Source organism: Lepidochelys olivacea (genome assembly GCF_965140295.1).
Source record: "Lepidochelys olivacea isolate rLepOli2 genome assembly, chromosome: 4".
NCBI lineage: Eukaryota > Metazoa > Chordata > Testudines > Cheloniidae > Lepidochelys > Lepidochelys olivacea.
Window position 1 is genome coordinate 130,528,139 of NC_140414.1, and position 21,624 is coordinate 130,549,762.

General features: G+C 41.6%; 1 protein-coding gene across 1 annotated transcript in view; it reads left to right on the top strand.

Moving 5' to 3' along the window:
- POLN (DNA polymerase nu) overlaps window positions 1-21,624 on the top strand; it is a gene marked incomplete at its 3' end in the record, with an annotated part of 269,901 nt that overhangs the window by 165,426 nt on the left and 82,851 nt on the right. The window contains exons 19-21 of the mRNA XM_084625771.1: window positions 11,234-11,291; window positions 13,463-13,540; window positions 14,427-14,541. Of these exons, the coding sequence (XP_084481897.1) occupies window positions 11,234-11,291; window positions 13,463-13,540; window positions 14,427-14,541 (251 nt within the window). The remainder of the gene's footprint in view (window positions 1-11,233; window positions 11,292-13,462; window positions 13,541-14,426; window positions 14,542-21,624) is intronic.

Below are 21,624 nucleotides of genomic sequence, written 5' to 3' on the forward strand. Positions count from 1 at the left end.
TGTGGGGGGGCTTCCTGTTTAGTTCCCCACTGCTAACAAAGATGATAACAATGAGTACATCCCTCATAGGGTGAGGGGCACACATGGAGGGGCAGGTAGTGCAAGGGACATGGTCTCCTCAAGAATCTATGCTCCACATCATCATATTGAAGTTTAGAGCAATCAGGCTGTCCTGCAAACAATTTCTCCTTCACATTCACAAAGCTGGTTAGAAAATCATTCCCAGAGTAATTATCAGTGGTTCACAGTCATGCTGGAAGGGCAGAACGAGTGGGGTCCCACAGGGATCAGTTCTGGGTCTGGTTCTGTTCAATATCTTCATCAGTGATTTAGATAATGGCACAGAGAGTACACTTATAAATTTTGCTGCCGGCACCAAGCTGGGAGGGGTTACAAGAGCTTTGGAGGATAGGATTAAAATTCAAAATGATCTGGACAAACTGGAGAAATGGTCTGAAGTAAATAGGATGAAATTTAATAAGGACAAATCCAAAGTACTCCACTTAGGAAGGAACAATCAGTTGCACACATACAAAATGGGAAATGACTGCCTGGGAAGGAGTAATGCAGGAAGGGATCTGGGGGTCATAGTGAACCACTAGCTAAATATGAGTCAACAGTGTAAAGCTGTTGCAAAAAAAGCAAACATAATTCTGGGATGTGTTAGCAGGAGTATTGTAATCAAGACACGAGAAGTAATTCTTCCGCTCTACTCTGCGCTGATTAGGCCTCAACTGGAGTATTGTGTCCGGTTCTGGGTGCCACATTTCAGGAAGGATGTGGACAAATTGGAGAGAGTCTAGAGGAGAGCGACAAAAATGATTAAAGGTCTAGAAAACATGACCTATGAGGGAAGATTGAAAAAACTGGGTTTGTTTACTCTGGAAAAGAGAAGACTGAGAGAGGACATAACAGTTTTCAAGTATGTAAAAGGTTGTTACAAGGAGGAGGGAGAAAAATTGTTTTTCTTAACCTCTGAGGATAGGACAAGAAGCAATGGGCTTAAATTGCAGCAAGGGAGGTTTAGGTTGGACATTAGGAAAAATTTCCTAACTGTCAGAGTGGTTAAGCACTGGAATAAATTGCCTAAGGAGGTTGTGAAATCTCCATCACTGGAGGTTTTTAAGAGCAGGTTGGACAGACACCTGTCAGGAATGGTCTAGATAATACTTAGTCCTGCCATGAGTGTAGGGGAGTGGACTAGATGACCTCTCAAGGTCCCTTCCAGTCCTATGATTCCATGATTCGTAGCCAGTCAGTCTAGATGTTTTGAACAATATTGATGATAGTCTGTTCCATCAACAGGCATGGAGGGGCATGCTGCTCACAGCTATATGTAGAGGCCATTGTCCTGGTGCATACCTCTGTAAGTTGCCCTATGATCCATCTGCCAGGACTTCAAAGCACCCTGGTGGATCCCACGATCTGAGAAGATGGTGGAGGTGGCAGCCATGATGGTGAAGCTTACTCCTTTCCCTTCTTTCAGTTAACAATTGTCCCCCCAAAAGTCTAATTTCTGATACTCTAATTCATTTCTGGTCCCCCACTTTTGTTGTTCACCAGTCATCATCTTAACATAATCCTTGAGTTATATTAGTGGGCCTTTTTTATTTTTTTCTTTTTGCACATTTCCCCATCAACATTTGTTGTTACAGGTTATTTTGAAACTTTTTGAATTTTCACTCACTTCTACTTTTTTACAGTTGAGCTCACAATTAGGGTAAATTTGTAGGCCCAGTTATTACAACATAATCCTCTTGCGTGTCCTTTCACAAGGACAAAGTATCCATGAGGCTATACTTGAAGTTCATCCCTAAGGTAGTGTCAGACTTTCACATCAACCAATGTATCCAGTTACCTGTGTCCTACTGTAAACCACACACCAGTAAGAAGAAGTGAAGTGGCATCTGGCATCTTGCTGTCTACAAGACCTTTCCATAAAGGTGGCAATTTTGTACCTGATCACATTGGCTAGAGGGTAGAGGAGTTAGGGGCACTCATGGTAAACCTATTGCATTAATTTAGGCTGTCAAAATGGATCTCAGGATGCATAATATTTTGCTATGAGCAGTACAATGATTTACTGGGGGAATTCTGTGCCACTGCACAATGCAGAATTTTGAAGAAATTCATGTTGGGCACGCAGAATTTCCTTTTCTCCCCACAGAAATGGGCTGCAGAGATGTTGACCACCACTAGGGTCTGCTGGACTCGGCAGAGCTCAGCTTGCAAATAGAAGACAAGGCTAGGGGGAGAGGGAGGGAATTGGAGGGTTCCCAGCAGCTGCAATTCCCAACACACCCTGGAGGAAGGTCTGTGCAAGGAAAAGTCTGGAAAGTCTGAAAAGCAGGAAAGTCTGTGCAAGCCCAGAACCCAGCATCAAGCCATTTCTCCCTCTGGATCCCTGGGATCTAGGAGGGTAGGATCGGTAAGTGTCTTGGCAGAGGTGGGGGATGCAGCTTGCTCTGGGGAGGAGGGGGCATGGCTGGCCTCTGGAGGAAAGGGGGTGTGAGTGTCGGAGATGCTGGGGGTGAGGGGATATGTGTGTCCGGATTTGGGGGGGGGCCCTGTGGCTGGCCTCTGGGGAGGAGGGGTGTGAGTGTCTGGGCTGGGGGCGGCCCATGGCTGGGCTCTGGGGCGAAGGAGGTGAGAGTGTCTGGGCTGGGGTGGGGGCATGGCTGGGCTCAGCTCTGGGGAAAAGGGGTTGTGAGTGGCTGGGCTCTGGGAGGGAAGGGGCAGAGAAGCAGGAACTGGGTTTCATAGGGGTTTCTTTAACTCTCTTCTCCTGGGGGAATTTTTGTATGTGTCTGTAGTGTTACAGACATACTTGCTGACAGGTTTTTTGAAACAAATTACCAAAATAATTGAAACTGGTGTGATTATAAAGTGTTATTTTGACAAATAAAATTTGCAGAATTTTAAAATATTGTGCACAGAATTTTTAATATATTGGTGCAGAATTTCCCCAGGAGTAGTAATGTCCTCCTTGAGGGCAGCATGAAGCACATTCAATAAGAACCCAAGCAGCCTTGGTAGCTTCCCCCCAGGATATCCCTATTATTGACATCTGTAGAGCAACGACTTGGAGTTCTGTATACACTATTAGCTGCCTTGGATGCTTTCCTGGGCAGGTCAGTTCTACATTTCATTGTGGCATAGGACTCCGGGTACCTGCCTCCTTGAGAAGGACACTGAATCACCTGAAGCACTCAAAGAAGGTGTCAAGGTTCCTTCCCCACTCTGAACTCTAGGGTACAGATGTGGGGACCTGCATGAAAACCTCCTAAGCTTACTTTTATCAGCTTAGGTTAAAACTTCCCCAAGGTACAAACTATTTTACCCTTTGCCCTTGGACTTCCACTGCCACCACCAAACTTTATCTGGGTTCCTGAGAAAACGTTGTTTGGAAATGTCTTTCCCCCCAAAATCCTCCCAACCCTTCACCCCACTTCATGGGGAATGTTTGGTAAAAATCCTCACCAATTTGCACAGGTGACCACAGACCCAAACCCTTGGATCTTAGAACAATGACAAAGCATTCAGTTTCCTTACAAGAAGACTTTTAATAGAAGTAAAAAAGAATCACCCCTGTAAAATCAGGATGGTAAATACCTTACAGGGTAATTAGATTCAAAACATAGAGAATCCCTCTGGGCAAAACCTTAAGTTACAAAAAAGACACACAGATAGGAATATTCATTCTATTCAGCACAGCTATTTTCTCAGCCATTTAAAGAAATCATAATCTAACACATACCTAGCTAGATTACTTACTAAGTTCTAAGACTCCATTCCTGTTCTGTCCCTGGCAAAAGCATCACACAGACAGACACAGACCCTTTGTTTTTCTCCTTCCTCCCAGCTTTTGAAAGTATCTTGTCTCCTCATTGGTCATTTTGGTCAGGTGCCAGCGAGGTTACCTTTAGCTTCTTAACCTTTTACAGGTGAAAGGATTTTTCCTCTGGCCAGGAGGGATTTTAAAGGTGTTTACCCTTCCCTTTATATTTATGACAGAAGGAAACTTGCCTTGTAGTAACTGGAGTTCCATGAGATGTGTTGTCCCTATGTGCAGTAGATTATCCATCTTCCTGCCCCTCTGCCTCAGGTCCTACTGGTGGAGAAGGAACTAAAATGGCAATGGAGAAGCAGCCCTCTTTATACCATCGGTGGAGCACACAAAGGAGAGTGGGGGTATACGTGCAGACCAAACACACACTGATAGGAAAAATTCTCTGGTCCCAGGTTATGGAGTGCATGTGCAACCTGAAGTGTACTACACATAGGGAACCCACTTGTTCTTATATATAAAATATATATTTCTCTAGAAAGATGATTGAGCAGTCTACTGAAATTTGTAGGCTCTTTTTTAAAATTTTATTTTTACACACGGCTATCACTATTCTTTATCTGGCATTTCCATGTACAACTACTGACATTTTAAACTAATTCCAGAGTTTTCTTGTTAATCATACAGTAGAATAGCTTGCTTTTTTGATTCATAGATATTAAGGTCAGAAGGTACCATTATGATCATCTAGTCTGACCTCCTGCACAACGCAGGCCACAGAATTTCACCCACCGCTCCTGCGAAAAACCTCTCACCTATGTCTGAGCTATTGAAAGTCGTCAAATCATGGTTTAAAGACTTCAGGGAGCAGAGAATCCTCCAGCAAGTGACCCGTGCCCCATGCTACAGAGGAAGGCGAAAAACCTCCAGGGCCTTTGATCATCTAGAAACAATGAGGAAGTGCCAATGGTGGATTCTTTCATGACTTGCTTTTTCTTCCCTGTTTAGAGCCTCAATTCAGAGTAACATAACAATATTATAACTTGGGAGAGAATGGTTCTGTTTCTGTGTTACTTCTTACAATCCTGTGGATGTCTCCATCTAACATCATAGGACCATAATCACATGTCAAGATAGCATTTATGACATGGTTACAGTATTGTACTCGATACATAAATTAATAGGCTGTGCAAAGTGCTACTAGAGAAGTTATAGCCATATTCCTAAGGCACATCAACCATCCACGTCTGAAATAATAAATAATACTTTTAGAGAACTGTCAGTCTCAAGTAATGAGAAGATTTTTATGAAGAGGCTTCTTTTAAGTTCCTTGTCTTTGTTTCTCTACCTTTTAAAATCTCTAAATGCTCTTAAAAATCAGCATTAACTTGCACACATTTTCCAAATTCTCTTCTGAAGTTATTTAAATTGTAATTTGCTGACTATTTTCCATGAGAAAATAGGTGCAGTATACATTTTTCTTGCCTTGGGATTGCATGAATGGAATTTTAAGAGACATTAGTAAAACTTCTGAAAACACTAAAATTAACATGATGAACACTGTGCTTGCATTTGGTTTTCAGTGAGAATAGGATTGTAATACAGCATTCTTTTACCTTGGTAAAGTAATTTCTAAAGGAAATTTGTATCATTTTCACTTTGTGCAGGAATTTGGAAATTCACAAGTTCAGGCTCTCCAATCAGCAGGAATAACTGAAAGTTATTGTTTTTAAAGTTTTTGTTTACAAGTGGCATTCCTTAACATAGAGCTGGAATCACACATCTTGGTGAGCAGTGTCACTCGCCTTGTGAAAGCCCAATGAAAAAGAATATAAAATAATATTCAATATTGAATTGTCAGAAAAAAAACTTTTAAGACAAATTTTTCAAAAATGGGTAGGTAGACTCTTAAATCTATACCTAGAAATATTGGAATCGGTGATCTGATTTCAATCAGTGATCTGATTTTCAAAAATGCTGAGCATCCAGCAGCTCGCACACCCACTTAGACTGTCCACATTATTCACATTAACAAGCACATAGACACCCATTTACTATACTTGTTTTGTGCACATAAATGTGGATTATGTGCACACAATTTATGTAGCTGTCATTTTGAAAATTTATCCCTGGTATCACAAACCCCACATTATTTTACATCAGAATGGCTATCAACACAAATGATTAGAACTGCTACTTTCAAATCAAGAATTAAAAAACAAAAAATAAATTTCAAAACTTTTATTCGTGGTAATAAGTGTTTCTTTCCTTGTCAGTCTGCACATTAGTGGGCTGAGAAAAATGTTCTTAGTTTTCCTGTAATGTGAAAAAATAATGGACTTAATTTAGTAATGCACTATGTAAGCAGTGTCAGGATGAGCTCCACCCTGACATCTGGTGGTGAGGTGTGGCAAGTTGTGGAAAAGAACTTCAGGGGCCGATCTCATTTGCATAGGCACATCCACCACGCCTAGAATGAGACCATAGCTGCCCAAATGGTCACTTTGGCTGCTGTGGGATCCCCAGTGTCTCTGTTATTGGGGCAGGAAGAATAAATTGTTATTACCCTGATTATGGGAACTGTGCTTTGAACTGTACGTGGCCTTTTGTTATGATGGAGGGATTCACCATCAACTAAGTAGCACTCGCTAGGCAAGGGTCATGGGTTCCAAAACTGAGTGAATGGAGAGAGGCTGGAGACAAGTATTAACGCTTGGTGGCATGGGCCCCTTGGTGAGGGCCTTACATGCTAATTGCACTTCCTCCTCTCTCCACTGTGGAATATCAGAGCTAATTTTGATTTCATTAGAAGTCTAGCTATAGGCTGCTGAGCTCATTTTGGGCTGACAGTGCACCAGCACTGGGGCTCCCCTACTACAAGCTGAATTCACCTAAGAGCTGAAATCACTGAGTGTTGTGTTAAGTAGTGGGGGAGCCTCAAGCTATATTGTGGAGCGGTTGGTGGGCCGGCTGGAGTGCCTTGCGGACCGGCTGGTGGAGCAGTTTGTGGATGGCAGGAGCTGCTTGTGGAGCTGAGCGAAGGAGTTCGTGGGGCGGCTGGCAGAGCGGAGCGCAGCTGAGCGAAGGAGTTCGTGGGGCGGCTGGCAGAGCGGAGCGCAGCTGAGCGAAGGAGTTCGTGGGGCGGCTGGCGGAGCGGAGCGCAGCTGAGCGAAGGAGTTCGTGGGGCGGCTGGCGGAGCGGAGCGCAGCTGAGCGAAGGAGTTCTTGGGGCGGCTGGCGGAGCGGAGAGGAGCGCAGCTGAGTGAAGGAGTTCTTGGGGCGGCTGGCGGAACGGAGAGGAGCGCAGCTGAGCGAAGGAGTTCGTGGGGCGGCTGGCGGAGCGGAGCGCAGCTGAGCGAAGGAGTTCGTGGGGCGGCTGGCGGAGCGGAGCGCAGCTGAGCGAAAGAGTTCGTGGGGCGGCTGGCGGAGCGGAGCGCAGCTGAGCGAAGGAGTTTGTGGGGCGGCTGGTGGAGCAGAGCGCTGCTATGGGGCGGTCAGCTTCAGATCATGTAAGGTGCCTCTTACCCCCGTCCCATTTCCACCCAGGTTGGGAGGTAAAGCTCCGCAGATAAACTTTCGAACTCTGGGGCTGCCCTGACCAGGGACAGAGACTTTTGGGGCATTGGACTTTTGGGACTTTGGGTGATTTGGGGTTGCTGGACTCAAGAACCAAAGGGAAAAGGGCATGCCCCAATTTGCTTGGGGTGGGTTTTTTTTTCCTCATGGGTTGTGTTATGAATCCTGTTAGTGGTGTTTCCCAAACATAATGCCACATTGTTTCTCTCTGTTATTAAAAGGCTTTTGCTACACTCAGACTAGGTGCTTGCGAGAGGGGAAGTATTGCCTCTTGGAGGCGCCCAGCGGGGGGTGGTATATATTTATCCCAGGTCACTGGGTGGGGGCTCGAGCCGGTTTGCATTGTGTTATTGGAATGGATCCCCTAGATATTGAACCCGGCCCTTGTTGCTGCCAACTCTGACGGGCAGAAGGGTTACAACTATATATTTGTGTGTGTTGTTTAGGCAGAGGCCCATCTTATACACATTGACAGAGCCAGAAGAGTACCTAGAAGTCACCTACTACAGGACAGGCCCAACAAAGAAAATAACAGAACGCCACTAGCCGTCACCTTCAGCCCCCAACTAAAACCTCTCCAACGCATCATCAAAGATCTACAACCTATCCTGAAGGACGACCCATCACTCTCACAGATCTTGGGAGACAGGCCAGTCCTTGCTTACAGACAGCCCCCCAACCTGAAGCAAATACTCACCAGCAACCACACACCACACAACAGAACCACTAACCCAGGAACCTATCCTTGCAACAAAGCCCATTGCCAACTGTGTCCACATATCTATTCAGGGGACACCATCATAGGCCTAATCACATCAGCCACACGATCAGAGGCTCGTTCACCTGCACATCTACCAATGTGATATATGCTGTCATGTGCCAGCAATGCCCCTCTGTCATGTACATTGGTCAAACTGGACAGTCTCTACGTAAAAGAATAAATGGACACAAATCAGATGTCAAGAATTATAACATTCAAAAACTAGTTGGAGAACACTTCAATCTCTCTGGTCACTCGATTACAGACCTAAAAGTGGCAATTCTTCAACAAAAAAAACTTCAAAAACAGACTCCAACAAGAGACTGCTGAATTGGAATTAATTTGCAAACTGGATACAATTAACTTAGGCTTGAATAGAGACTGGGAGTGGATGGGTCATTACACAAAGTAAAACTATTTCCCCATGTTTATCCCCCCCCCACTCCCCACTGTTCCTCAGACGTTCTTGTCAACTGCTGGAAATGGCCCACCTTGGTTATCACCACCACCACCACCACCCCCGCTCTCCTGCTGGTAATAGCTCACCTTACCTGATCACTCTCATTACAGTATGTATGGTAACACCCATTGTTTCATGTTCTGTGTGTATATAAATCTCCCCACTGTATTTTCCACTGAATGCATCCAATGAAGTGAGCTGTAGCTCACGAAAGCTTATGCTCAAATAAATTGGTTAGTCTCTAAGGTGCTACAAGTACTCCTTTTCTTTTTGCGAATACAGACTAACACGGCTGCTACTCTGAAACATTTAATTGTGAATACCCTCATAGTGGTACTGGGGGAAATCATTTTTACTTTTTTCTATTTTATTCCATTATAGGTGTACATGGATTGCTAAAATTTTAACTTAATTTACTTTTTAATTTGATTGCATACCTTTTAGTTTTAAAAAAAATGGTTCTGAGTTCAAAACTGCATAGGGAGTGACTTTTCTTATTTTGAAATTGTACATCCCTGCTCCCAACATTTTTGAATCCTCCAACATATAACTTTGGCACTTTCATCTAACCACTGAGTTATGTACAGATGTATTATATGAACTGATAACAATTGGGTTGACACACATTATCATATGCTAGATGTTACGTATCATGTATTGTTAGATGCTGCCTGTCCAGGTGATGGGGAATAGTGTTACAAAGTAACAGGAGGAAGTTATCACGGATGTCATGTTTCACACTTCACTGATAGTCCTTACTGATTTCAGTGATACCTTTCATTGGTAATTCTTACAGGCTGTGAATCCAGGTCTCTAAAAGTGAAGGCTAAATTATTATCCCTTTGACACCTAGCCCTGCATTGTCTTCTTTACTGATAAGCTAGACAGTTCTCAGCTTTTATACTTGTACATTTGCTGTACTTAATAAACAACCCCTTCCATAATTTATTATAAATTTAAAAATGCAACAATAGTAGGCAGTGTAAGCTCATGATGCTATAGTATCTGAAAATAATATTTGAGATAAAACAGGTTAAAATTTAAAAAAAGCTTTTTGCCTGAATTATTATGTTTGGTGGTTCATCCACAAATCAGGATCAACATGTAAGAGTCTTTCAAGGATAAACAATTCCTGTAGAATTCAATTTTATTCCCAAAAGCGAAGACAACTGTGTTAGAACATCTTATAACTTTGGAAAATCTTAGATTTTTACTTAAATCCTATCCTTACATAAAGCATGATTCATCTAGATATCCATTCTCATTGTTCAAAGTTTCACAGTACGCCAGAAATATTATAGTAAAGAAGGGCAAAGATCCACAGGTGTCTTTCTTGTTCAGTCACAGAAAAATTGACAGCAATGTATGCCCACTTGCTTTTACCAGGTGATGGTTCCAAAGAAAAGGGTGAAGAAAAATGTGGAATAGCAAATAAAATGCTAAATATAGGGCAAAACTTTGTCCTGTGTTGCAGAGGTGTGCTAGTAGAGGAAAAGAGTGTTCAGAACCCTTAATTTTCCCAGGGCTTAAATTCTCATTGAGTATTTCCCAGAGCTACAGGGCTCAGGGCTTCAGCCCTGCAAGGCACACCGGGGCTCCTGAGGGTTTGAAGATATTTACTAGAGCTCTGCTCTGGACATCTCCGGCTGAATTTAAGCCTGGCCCAGGCCCTTCCCATCGGTGTATCAGCAGAGAGGGATTTTGCTCTAGATTTAGGGTAACTTTCTGGCTGACTGCCCTGGCTGGTGCATCACAGTGCTGGGAGAAGTGATCTGCTAGCTTGGGGATTTGATCAGCCTTTCAGTGTGTAAGCCGTAGTCTGCAGCTAGGATGAATATTGTTTCTCTGAAGGAGCAGAAAGGTGTACCCAGCCATGTGTTTCCCCCACTATTCCAAGTTGCCCTGAAGCATCCTGTCCTGCGCTGACAGATTGGCTTCAAGTATATACAGTACACAGAATGGCTACTTGGGTTAACTAAAAACATATTTTTTAGATAAGCAAAATAACAATTCTATGTATTATGATATGAAAGAATCCAGATTTAACCTCGTACCCTAATTTAATGATTCTTAAGCCAACATGAGTAACCTGCATATATGGCAATCACTCCACCCAAAACTTACTTCAAATCTCTCTTATCATAATAATGCCTTCTCTTCTCTTAAGCTTTTTAGACTTTCTCAATTCTCCATCATGTAAGTCTTTATAGCCTTCTCTTTTACTTAATATGGCTTTCCAGACCACACTCAATTTTCATAGTTTTGCTGTGCTTGCTTCTCTTTCTCATCTGTTGATACAATAATTTAGTTACCCAGCTTAACCCCACTAGACTCTCTAACACCCCAATTCCATACTTGAAATTTTAGTGTACATTTCATGACATACATGTGAGTGTATGCCATACATAATTATCATTTCCATTAGTTGGGTTTTTATGTCATATAATTCAAAATCTTAATTTTACATTATGTACTGAAAAATTAAGTATATGTATATTGTCAAAATATAGTTCAAATATTGTTTAATATAAAACAAACAAAATATGTTAACATTATATAATCAAATTAATATTTGACGTTCTGCTAAATTATACTTTTAAAATACATTTTCAATTCCTGTAAATTTTTACTTCCTGTTATTTTATTTACAGAATATCCAAGGTATCTCCAAGTATCCAGTTCAAATTATTAAGAAGCAATATGTAAAAGGTAAAGGTAAAAGCTTTTGTTTATGTAGTTTTATAAAAGGACATGCATTTATCTAAGTAAGTGTTTGAATAAAAATATGTGATCAAGTACTATTAAGGCATACCAACATCTCAAAAATGAAGAAAGACTACATTCAAACTGTGTAGTTATAATACAACATTATCTTTTAAATTATCTTTCTGCTGCTTCTTGCAGGTACAGAATGTGGGTTTGCTGCCTCTTCCTTGATTTATGCAAGCAAGTTCATCAATTTAAATATTCTCTGCTCTCCTGGCCAGTCCCCCTACCTTCAGTTTGTGTTCTTTTCCCACAGTTTGGAGCTTGCATAGTTGTAATGGAACCAAGTTATCCTGCCTTATCTTACTAAGAAGTCTTCCTGTGCTTTCATCTCAGAAAGCTTCTCCTAGGGAGTTGCCAATGCTAGATTGACTAGGCCATGTAAATCAAACTAATGGCTAAGGACCAAAATATCCTTTGATTGCTTGTCAGATGGATGCTATAAACTGGATTCAAGGAAGATAGTACAGAGAGGGCTGTAAGTCCTAGGGAATCATGACCCAAGTGATAGAGAAAGGACTGGACCCTCAACAGTGAATGTAGCGTAAGAGAGACTTGCTTACATAACCTTTTCTTCCCGCAGGTAGCTGCACAGGACCACGGTGTAGAACTGCTGCTGTTGCTTTGTTGCGCTTTGTTTTTGGAGGGAGTAGTGGTTGGCTTTGCACTGGAGGCTTTGGAATAGGATACAATTCAATATAATGAAGCAAAAGGGTTTATATAAGTGCAAGTGAAAGGAGGAGCGGAGTTTGGAATAACAATAAAAACCTTAAAATGATAAGAGTCTATCTGAGATGAGAAAAAAATCTAAATTTCTAAAGCTGGCAATTTGTTTGTAATTTCCCATGTCATTTTTAGCTATGTCATCTGTACAAACAGTGGATACATATGCATGCTACCCAATGTGTACTACAACACATAGGCAGACCTAGACTGAGGCTGCCAAAATTCATTAATGATGCTCATGGATCATATGTAAGGCGACAATTTAATCATGAGTATTTTTAGTAAAAGTCATGGACAGATCATGGGCGAGAAACAAAAAATCACGGCCCGTGACCTATCCATGACTTATACCATAAATACTCCTGAATGAATCTTAGGGGAAGGGGCACTGCTCGGGGGGGAGACCCAGGGGACAGCAACTGCTCTGGCCACCGCCGTGGAAGGGGGAGTCCCAGGGGACCAGTGGCTGCTCCAGACACGACATGGGAGGAGTCCTGGGGGGCCAGTGGCTTCTCCGACTGCCACCGGAGGGGAGGCCCTGCAGGGGCCAGCAACTGCTCCGGCCACTGCCAGGGAGTGAGGAGCCCTAGGGCCAGCCACTGCTCCGGCTGCCCTGGGACTGCTGCTGGGAGCTGCCAAGCTGCGGGAGCTCCAGCCGCCCCTGAAACTGCTGCTCAGGTGGTCCCAGGGCCAGCCACAGCGGCTGGCTGTGGGGCCGCCCAAGCGACTGGATGCAGAGACACTTGAGTAGGGAGCGGTGTGGCTGTCTGCAGGGCCGCCTGAGCAGCTGGCTCTGGGGCCAGCTGATTGGGCGGCCCTGCAGTCAGCCACACTGGCTGCTGCAGAAGTCACGGAGGTCACAAGAAGTCACAGAATCTGTAACTTCTGTGACGTCCGTGACAAACACTGAGACCTAATCATATGTACTTTGCAAAACTACATTTTTTTCAGGTTTTCCTTCCCTTTGCAAACTACTCCAGACATTCTTATTTCCTCCTTTGCAACTTTTACAGTCAGTTGGTAACAATCAGTAGTAGAGGAAATATACTATGCTTCAAGCATTGTTGCCTTTCCTACACCAAGTGGAATAGGATTCCAGTAATGCATTCACATTACTTGTCATCCTGTCCTTTCTTCTGTAAAGACTCAGTACACATGGAAATAATTTCCTAGGAAATTGTGTCTGCAGTAGGAAATTAATTCATTATTTATTTGTAGAGTACAGGGTAAGTGCTGTTAGATGGCTTAACTTTTCAATTCCTTGCATTTGTGGTGGTCTGTCAGATAGGTCCTGTGCTTAGCAACCTTGCCTGTTTTACAACAAAGTTTTATTGTTGTTTTGTTTTGTTTCTGTGATGTAATATATGTTTCTCCCATCTCCTCTCTAGGAAAAGAAAATGAAATAGTAACTATTTCTCCAAGAACATTGTTTGTTTCAGCTAAAGGATATACGTTCTTAGCAGCAGGTAAGAAAATTTCCATTATAATTGTTTATTATTAACAAATGTCCTGTGATATCTGCTGCCAGTCCTCTTTAGGATGCCACTACATCTTCATTGACCTTGTGAAGAAAAAGCATTGATAAGTGTAGTTATTGTTAAGTGTAGTTATTTTCAAGTGTGGCCCATTCCTCACAAGCAGAGTCTGAATGTCTGCATTATAGGCAGTGCTGGAAGCAACATCTATCTGTAAAGCTACCTAATACTTTTCAGCATAAGCACCTATAACTTTGCCAAACTTTAATCATTCATGCAGAAAGTTTTCATGCCTTGGGCAAGGTTAATTCTCACTAGAGCTGTCAATTAATCACAGTTAATGCATGTGATTATTTCAAAGCAAATTAACTAGATTAAAAAGTAGTCAGTTAATTGCAGGTTTAATCACACTGTTAATAGTAGAATACCAATTTAAATGTATTATAAATATTTTGGATGTTTTGCTATTCACCTCATAGAAGTCCACTCAGTCCTACTTCTTGTTCAGTCAATTGCTAAAACAAACAAGTTTGTTTACATTTATGGGAGATCATGCTGGTTGCTTTTAATTTACAATGTCACTTGAAAGTAAGAACAGGTGTTGTAGCTGATGATGCAAAGTATTTACATGCCAGATATGCTAAACATTTGTATGTTCCTTCATGCTTCGACTTGTAGGCGCTAAAGTTTTACATTGTTTTGTTTTTGAGTTTTTTTCACAAAAGTATAACCTTTTGTGAAAAAACATGAATTCTATAAAATTCTGTTGCCCTGTAACTGAAAAATATAAGAATGGAAATAAATATGGAAAGGATGTTAAAAAGTATAATAATAGAAAAGTTGCAAGGGTACTAATTGAGAGAGTTTTATTTGCTAGATTTTTCCCATATTGAATTAAGAATCCTTGCACACCTATCCTGTGATCCAGAACTTCTGAAACTATTCCAAGAACCTGAAACCACTGATGTGTTTACTACACTGGCTTCTCAATGGTAAGAAGAAAAGGAGTACTTGTGGCACCTTACAGACTAACCAATTTATTTGAGCATGAGCTTTCGTGAGCTACAGCTCACCTCATCTGATGTAAACTAGGCCAGTGGTTTTCAACCTGTCATCCGCAGACCCCTGGGTGTCTGCAGACTATGTCTAAGATTTTCAAAGAGATCCATACCTCCATCTGAAATGTTTTAGGGGTCCACAAAAGAAAAATGGTTGAAAACCAATGAACTAGACCAACAAAATGACAAAAGTACCTTCAACTCTTGTATTACTGTATATTCATAGTGAAATCTTGTATTTAGAAACAATACTTATTTCCTTGAAAATTTGTTACTTTTTCAAAAGATTGGGAGCTGACAAGCATACCAAAAGGATTTCAGAATTATGAAAGGGTATTAGAGTTCCTCACCCATGTCCTCCAAAGCAATGCAGGGGTTCTATTCACCCCCTTCTCCTCCACAGCTCTCATTACCATTGGCTAATATATGAATAATCTCTCTCAAGGCTCAAATAATACTGACCTAGATGAGCCTGACGACTAGAACTGGTCAAGTAACTCATTGCAAATAACATGTTATAAATCTTGACAATTTTTTATTGCATAATTATTCACAAATACATTTTAAAAGGATCGGCTCAGCTGTTGACATAAATTAGCTTCCTGAAGGATTACAAAACATCTTTTCTCTCTGTCAAGTCTCCTGATGATAATATTCTTTCTAATTACATCACAAGTATTTTGAAAACCTTAGACATCTGCTAAAGGCGTTGGAAAACAAAGTTCTGCCTGTACAGAAAACAGAGAGGACAGCACTCATGGGATTCTTGTGGCTCCAATCAGGGCTTATCTACTTGTTGATACTTCAGTCTCCTGGCAGACCCTCAGAGAAAGAGCAGTGTTTCACTCCTTATTTAATTAAGTCCTTCTCAGCCCTGTTCTTGGGATTATTACTCTTTGTTGATCTCCAGAGAATGAAGAAAAAATGGTGTATTTCTAGTAACTGCATTATTTAAAGTGTATACTTATTAGTAAGGCTATGTTTTAGTCGCAGGTATTTTTAGTAAAAGTCATGGATAGGTCATGGGCAGTAAACAAAAATTCACGGCTCGCAACCTGTTCATGACTTGTACTATATACTCCTGACTAAATCTTGGGCTAGGGGTAGCCTGGGGGTGCCACGGGTGTTCGGGGATGGGCGCTCGGGTGGAAGGCGGACAGCACGTGGCCTGGGACCCCCACTGGTGCTGGGGAGGGGTGGCGGGGCTGGCAGGTTCCCTACGTGGCTCCACACCTCCCTGGAACCAGTGACATACCCCTTCCTCAGCTCCTAGGCAGAGACGAGGCCAGGCAGCTCTGCACACTGCCTCCACCCCGAGCACCGGCTCCGCAGCTCCCATTGGCCAGGAACCACAGTCAATGGGAGCTGCAGATGTGGCGCCTGCAGGTGGAGGCAGCGCACAGAGTCCCCTGGCCATGGCTCCGCCTAGGAGCCAAGGGATGTTGCCACTTCCAGGGAGCACCTCCCGAGATAAGCACCACCCTAACCCTCACCCCCTCCTGAGCCCCAACCCTGAGCCTCCTCCCACATCCAAACTCCTGCTGCTGCTGTGGGGGGACGGCGGCCCGAAACTGCCCCAGCAGTGGCCGATGCACCTGGCCAGGCACACCGGCCACTGCAGAAGTTATGGAGGTCACAGAAAGTCACAGAATCCATGACCTCCATGACAAACTTGCAGCCTTACTTATTAGTTTGTATATGGTAGTACCTAGAGACACCAACTGAGATTGGGACGCCATTGTGCTAGGCACTTTACAAACATGCAGTAAGAGACAGGCCATGCCCCAAAGAGTTTACAGTCTCAATAGACAAGATAGACAAATGATTGGAGAGAGAGGGCGTAGCGTACAAGCAGAGTGAACAAAGTGATGGTCTGCAAGCCTTATGTAAATTACCCTTTTTTTGTTTTTCTTTTTTTTATTTGTTTGTATGGAATTTTGTTGGGAGCAAAGTGGGGAGAGAGGCCATCCACAGTAAAGGGTGTAAAAACCAGTCAGGCACCGATAACATCATCAGAGTCCATCAGTCCCAGCATCTGCTGATTTTCTCTGCTACTGAGTTTCTACTAAAAGAAAAGGAGGACTTGTGGCACCTTAGAGACTAACAAATTTATTTAAGCATAAGCTTTCGTGAGCTACAGCTCACTTCATTGAGCTACAGCTCACTTCATCGGATGCATCCACCTTACGATTCTTCAATCAATGCAGGTGGGATGGGTAGCCTGATGGTACAAGACTCACGGATGCACAGATCCCCAGGAGTGGAGCTCTAGAAAGACAATCGACTGATAAGAGCACACTTATTAGAAAATAATTGTTAGATTCGATTTTGAGCATCTCCTGATATAATTGTGACATATTATCATGTCATTGGAACCTCTTGGAATTAAATCCTTATTCCATTTTGGAGGTATATTGTAAGCGTATGCATGAATATGAATCAAATTTTGTCTCAGTTCTAGGCAGGGCTCCAGATATGTTATTCTCGTCAGTAATCTCACAGCTCTTGGCAGCTTCCAGCCTCATATAGTTGCTACACAGGAACTTCAACTTCAATGAAATGTTACAGTCAAATATTTTTATCAGATATGAGTGAGATGATGAGTCTACAAAACTATTACATAATGATTCTTCAAACAGTGGCTGCCTTCTCTTTTCAACTTCAACAAAACTTTCTGTTTGGAAGCAACTTTATAATATATATATTATTATGATCATTATTAATTACAGAAACACCCAGTGACTTTAACCAGGATCGGGGATCTAGTGTACTAGGTTCTGTATGAGCACACAGACTTTCTGTAGTTTTCTCTCCTTGTTGCTGGTTAAGAAGTCTTCTATTAAAAACAAGAACTTTTAGAATATTTTGTCATTCCTAATTCTTATTCAGCTCTTGTAGTCAGAATCCTTAATTTATGACATATGTTTAGCTGCTGTGGAAACGATTATGATATTGCAAAGAGACTTATGGTTTCAGATGGGTTATAAGCTGTATGGATCCAAACTAACACTTAGGGACATATTTTAAAATTCATGCCCTACATTCTGCCTGGAAAACATTGAGTATCTGAATGTGTGCAAATATCTAATTTCCATACACTAGGGTACAGTTTGTGTATGTGGTGGTTCTATGTAAATACATGGCAAATAAAACATAACAATCTAAAAAACAGTAAACAAAATAGCAAAGACAAAAACACTGAGTACACTGTGTTTAAACATAGCCAGTACAAACACTGGTAAAACAAAAACATCTAGTAGATAAAACATTTTTCCAATTATTAAAACCTAACGAAGGTTAGAAGACACAGTGTTTGCTTATTGCATATTAAGTGCAGTAATTGAAGAAATAAGCAAATAAATAGTTTTTATATAAAACTAAAATTAATTAAAATGTAAAGATCTTGTAGAAGGAAGTTGAGTGCAGGTTAGTTGTGATTTGTAGTTACACACTCAAAGACACTGTTTTGCCCTTTGATGGCTCTTAAGCAATGATTAACTGCTAACACTACCTACATGAGAAAGCACCATTATCTACTAGAAAGAGATACCTGCACTTGGGCCAGGAACTCCTCCTATATTTCAAGTCTTGCTCTGTCACTGGCTCTGTTTGGTCCTGGAAATAACTTGATATAAATATTTTCTCTGATTTTCTCCCCTCTGTAAAATAGGGATGATAATACTTAGCTCACAGCAGTGTTATGAGAGTTAATTCATGTTTATACAGTGTTTTACCTTTTTAAAGTGCTATATAAGTTCTCAATTTTATAATTATATATGTCAACGTATCACAATAATCTTAAAACAATAAATAAGTTATTTGAATTTTCCCTTTAAGATGATTGTGATTCAAACAGAATAATTTCAATGCTAATAAATTAAGACTTAATTATAGATCCTATGAGGTTGACTTGAGAGGCAAATGAGAGGCAATAGGAGGCACACTCATCCTCCCTGCCTTCCCCACAGGCCCACTGTATCTCCCCAGCAGTGTGCCTGAAAAGCTCTTGTCAATTTCGCATTTTCCCTGATGGCTGAAAGTGAAATTGACAAGATCCTTCCAGGCAGGCAGCCAGGAGCCCAATTTTCAAAGGTTTATAACTTTCAAGCCAGAAGGGACCATTGTGATCATGTCTGACCTCCTGTATAACACAGACCATAAAATTTCCCCAATATAACTCCTGTTTGAACTAGAGCATATATTTTTATTTAAAAAAAAATCCAATCTAGATTTTAAAATTGCCAGCAATATTCTGGATGGAAAATGAAAATTTTTTAGCAAATTGAAATTTACCTGTATCAAATTTTGATTTTACGAAAAGGGCATTTTCTGTTGAAAAATAGTTCCAGTAGAAAATTCCCAACCAGCCCTTTTATCTCTAACATAGACAACCACAAATACATTGCCCTAGTGCACCACTCATCATCAAATACAGTGAAGTTCAAGATTTTGGTCCTAATCTTCAAAATGCTTTATATAATTGGTCCAAGCAACCTGCAAGATCACCTCGCTCTCCATAATCATGATTGCCCATGACAGTTTCATTTCTCTGGAAGAATAGAACTGTCACCACAAGACTGAGACTCATAAGAGGGAAAATGAAAGCTTTCTTGGCAGCTGTCCAAGCACTGTGGCGTTTACTGCCACAAAAGATCCAAATGACAACCAACTCAGAGTAAAGTATAAATCTGACTTCTCTGACCTAGCCTTCCCACAATAAATGAATAATAAGCAATTTTGTTTAAAAATTCCACTTAGAAGAAGGAAAGAGAGAGTATGACTTAAATCTGGGAGGCACTCAAATACTAAGGTAAAGTGCTGTATCATTCCTAGCTAGACAGAGGGATCAATAGTTTATGAATTCTCTGTCAAAGATAGACTGGGATTAAAGAATAAATGAAGTTAAAAGTCAATGAGTCCTTTTGGTGTCCTGTGGCAAAATGTTTTTCCTGACTGCATTGTGGCTGTAGATCTCTGATATAAAATGGAGGTTTGTTATGCCTGTCAGCTGGGGAGCAGTTCACCAACACAGGATGTGCTAGTCCTGGTCTTGGCATACCTATTTATGAAAGCACTTAAGCACAGACTTAACTTTAAGCATGTGCTTAAGTGCTTCCCTGAACGGGGCCATCAGTACGTGGCTGATATGTTCCCCTGAGTCAAACTACTGGAATTCACCTTTCTGCTTTGGTTATTTCCTTTTAACTTGTCCAGAACTACTGAACAAAGTTCTTTCTGCTGCTTCTTTCTCTGGTGTCTGACTAGGTCTCCACAGTTCTTTCAAGAATTGCCCATATAGATTTGTGGAAAATGAACTACTAATAATCTTCAAAGGCAGTGTGTTTGAGCATAACTGGTTAAATAATGATTGAAGCCCTTCTCTGCTAAATCAGACATCAGGCTAGAGGCCAAGTCAATAATATTGCATAAATGTGTGAACTGAGCTTCAGGTATCAGCCTTAAGTATTTTGTTATGCAGCAGAAACGCTGCTTTCGGACCTCATGTTCTAAGACATTCATGTGCAGAAACCAGCAAGGTCATAACAGGTTTGAATCCACTGAGACAATCTCTACTCAGACTTGTCTACATATACCACAAACACCCTAAGAGATTTATGAAAAACCTTTGTCCTGTCTAAACAGTAACTAAGAGACCATTTAATATATAGCCTATATAACCTAGCCTCGCCTGTAAATCATAAGGTTTAGAGAAAAACTCTACCAAATAGTAGTTTTACAGATGTATTAAGGTGAAACTCCAACACTACCTTAAATCAGAAATTTAGAATGAGAATGCAGGGCCACCTTATACTTATGCAAAAAGAAAAGGAGTACTTGTGGCACCTTAGAGACCAACAAATTTATTTGAGCATAAGCTTTCGTGAGTTACAGCTCACTTCATTGGATGCATTCAGTGGAAAATACAGTGGTGAGATTTATATACACACAGAACATGAAACAATGAGTGTTACCATACACACTGTAATGAGAGTGATCACTTAAGGTGAGCTATTACCAGCAGGAGAGCATGGGGGAGGCGGGGGGGGCTTTTTGTAGTGATAATCAAGGTGGGCTATTTCCAGCAGTTGACAAGAATATCTGAGGAACAGTGGGGTGTGTGTTGGAGGGAATAAACATGGGGAAATAGTTTTACTTTGTGTAATGACCCACCCACTCCCAGTCTCTATTCAAGCCTAAGTTAATTGTATCCAGTTTGCAAATTAATTCCAATTCAGCAGTCTCTCGTTGGAGTCTGTTTTTGAAGTTTTTTTGTTGAAGAATTGCCACTTTTAGGTCTGTAATCGAGTGACCAAAGAGATTGAAGTGTTCTCCAACTGGTTTATGAATGCTATAATTCTTGACGTCTGATTTGTGTCCATTTATTCTTTTACGTAGAGACTGTCCAGTTTGACCAATGTACATGGCAGAGGGGTATTGCTGGCACATTGGTAGATGTGCAGGTGAATGAGCCTCTGATGGTGTGGCTGATGTGATTAGGTCCTATGATGGTGTCCCCTGAATAGATATGTGGACACAGTTGGCAATGGGCTTTGTTGCAAGGATAGGTTCCTGGGTTAGTGGTTCTGTTGTGTGGTGTGTGGTTGCTGGTGAGTATTTGCTTCAGGTTGGGGGCTGTCTGTAAGCAAGGACTGGCCTGTCTCCTGAGATCTGTGAGAGTGATGGGTCATCCTTCAGGATAGGTTGTAGATCCTTGATGATGCGTTGGAGAGGTTTTAGTTGGGGGCTGAAGGTGATGGGTAGTGGCGTTCTGTTATTTTCTTTGTTGGGCCTGTCCTGTAGTAGGTGACTTCTGGGTACTCTTCTGGCTCTGTCGATCTGTTTCTTCACTTCAGCTGGTGGGTATTGTAGTTGTAAGAACGCTTGATAGAGATCTTGTAGGTGTTTGTCTCTGTCTGAGGGGTTGGAGCAAATGCGGTTGTATCGTAGAGCTTGGCTGTAGACAATGGATTGTGTGGTGTGGTCTGGCTGAAACCTGGATGCATGTAGGTAGGCATA